Genomic DNA, 2,500 nt, shown 5'->3' with positions numbered 1-2,500 from the left:
TCAAAACGTCCTATTTCGCACATCAAAACGTCCTATTCCGCACATCAAAACGTCCTATTCCGCACATCAAAACGTCCTATTTCGCACATCAAAACGTCCTATTTCGCACATCAAAACGTCCTATTTCGCACATCAAAACGTTCTATTTCGCACATCAAAATCGTCTTATTTCGCACTGTAGATTCATCCTTTCCATCACCCTTTTCGACTAACCAATATCTCTTTGTGTGTCTCTCCACCAGGTGGCAGCGTGAAGTTCCTGCCCAACACCTGGTTGGCTGCGGTGGGCGTGGTCGTTGCCCGGGCGCTCCTCCCCTTCCTCCCGCGCTCATAGGCCTTCCTGCATCTCCCTTAAAGCCCCCTTTTTTCCCCCTTGGTAGTGTCAGCTGAGCCTCGTTCGTAGTCACAGCCTCAAGAGGAGATGAAGAGGTATAGGAGATGAAAGAAAGAAGGAAGGAAATGAAAACGAGAGAGAGAAAAACAAATAAGAAAGGTTGTTTGTTGACTTTGTGACGTTTCCCGCAAGGTGGTTGCTTAGGACACTCGCAGTGCGGATAAGCAACTCGTCTCTTGGGGAAGATGGTGATTGATTTTCTTGTGTGTGTGTGACGCGGAAGGAAGAGATAAAGGCATATAGGAGAAAGAAGAAGAGAAGGAAGAATAAATACGATAATCGTAATCGTGTTTCGGTCGTTCGACGAAGAAAAAAAAACGAAGATATGGAAATCTCAGTGTTTTGAGAAAACGTGCGACGTCGAGGTTCATTTTCTACGCTGCTTTAGATATTTGATAAGACATATTAGACCATGAACTGAGGATATTTTATCTGTTATTGTATGTAGAGGCACAAGTTATACAGAGAACGCGCACAGAGGATGTAGTTTCGTACCAGTCCTTGTGTGTTTACCTCCCCCTCGTCCAGACACTATAAGCCCCAGAACCTGTTTTCTCCCCCTCTTTCCCCTCCTCTTCCCTCCCCTTCCCTCCCCTCCCCCTCCCCTTCCCCTTTCCCGTTTCATCCCTCTCCCTCCCCTTCCCTTTCTCATCCACTTTCCTCCCTCTCCCTCCCCTTCCCCTTCCCCTTCCCTCTCCCTTCCTCCTCCTCTTCTCCCTCCCTTCCTCCTCCCCTTCCCTTTCTCATCCCCTTCCTTCCCCCTTCCTCTCCCCTTCCCCCTTCCCTTCCCCTTCTCTCCATGGCCGAATTCATGGCTTCTTTTATATGCTGTATGTAATGTCTCTTTCATCAAAGCTACATGCGCTCTCTTTTTAATTACTAGCCTTTGTAAGTTCTTTTTTCTTTTCTTTTCTCTCTTTTTTTTTGGGGGGGGTAAGGGGGCTTTTTAGTTTTTCAAGTCGTCTTTTATTGCCTCTTGTGTGATTTCCTACTCCTTCTCCCCCGGTGCTTCCTCCCTTGACTTCTGTTGGAGTCTTTCCAATTTCCTGTGTTCTGGCTGTCTCTGGCATTTTCTTTCCCCTCTCTGCAATCTCTCTCTCTGTCTGTCTGACTTTCTCTCTTTTTTTCATCTTTCCTTTCCGCTCTCTCTCTCTCTCTCGCTCGCTCGCTCGCTCGTTCTCTGTCTATCCGACTTTCTCTCTTTTTTCATCTTTTCTTTCATTTCTCTCTCTCTTTCTTTCTGTCCAGCTTTCTGTATTTCTTTTTATCTTCTATTTCCGCTCTATCTCTCTCTCTTTAATATTTTCTTTCCGCTCTATCTCTCTCTTTTTTCATATTTTCTTTCCGCTCTATCTCTCTCTTTTTTCATATTTTCTTTCCGCTCCATCTCTGTCTTTCTCTCTCCCTTTCGCTTTCTGTCTATCTCTCTATCTCTATCAGTCTCTTTCTACCTGACTCTCTCTCTATCTCTCTCTCTATCTATTTATCTATTTATCTATCTGTCTCTCCCTTCCCTTCTCTCTCTCTCTCCCTCTCTCTCTCTCTCTCTCTCTCTCTCTCTCTCTCTCTCTCTCTCTCTCTCTCTCTCTCTCTCTCTCTCTCTCTCTCTCTCTCTCTCTCTTTCTCTCTCTCTCTCTCTCTCTTCTCTCTCTCTCTCTCTCTTTCTCTCTTTCTCTCTCTGTCTCTCTCTCTCTCTCCCTCCCTCCATCTCCCTTCCTTCCTCCCCCCCCTCTCTCTCTCTCTGTCTCTCTCTTTCTTTCTCATTATTCTTATTCTCCGATTCAATCACCCTTTCTTATCGACGGCGCCCTCCCTCTTGTGGCGCGCTCGATCTCTCCAGTTCAATAACTTTTTTTCTTGGCTGTTTGAATGCCATTATCGACTTTTATATCACTTTCACCCTTTTGTACTCTCTTTCATATGTATATAATTAACTCCGCACCTTTCCTTCCATTTATCTTTCTTATTCAATCAGCCTTTGTTCGTCTGTTCTGATTTTTTTTTTTCTTTCCTTTTTTGTATTCCAGATGTCATTTATCACTCCTGTTAGCTTCACTCTCTCTATCTCCGCCCCTCCCCTCTCATTCTCTCTCCTTTATCCTCTCC

General features: G+C 45.1%; 1 protein-coding gene across 1 annotated transcript in view; it reads left to right on the top strand.

Annotated features, from left to right (window-relative positions):
- The window catches only part of LOC122244071 (uncharacterized), a 44,554-nt gene extending 42,525 nt beyond the window's left edge, over positions 1-2,029 (top strand). The window contains exon 8 of the mRNA XM_086547127.1: positions 243-2,029. Coding sequence (XP_086403253.1) covers positions 243-334 — 92 coding nt within the window. The 3' untranslated portion in view covers positions 335-2,029. The remainder of the gene's footprint in view (positions 1-242) is intronic.
- Positions 2,030-2,500: the final 471 nt, after the last annotated feature.

This window comes from Penaeus japonicus, unplaced genomic scaffold, assembly GCF_977035675.1.
Source record: "Penaeus japonicus unplaced genomic scaffold, GWHDUDI00000001_assembly GWHDUDI00000019, whole genome shotgun sequence".
NCBI classification, from domain to species: domain Eukaryota; kingdom Metazoa; phylum Arthropoda; class Malacostraca; order Decapoda; family Penaeidae; genus Penaeus; species Penaeus japonicus.
Note: the sequence above shows the minus strand (reverse complement) of the source record. Positions and strands in the feature narration are given on the sequence as shown.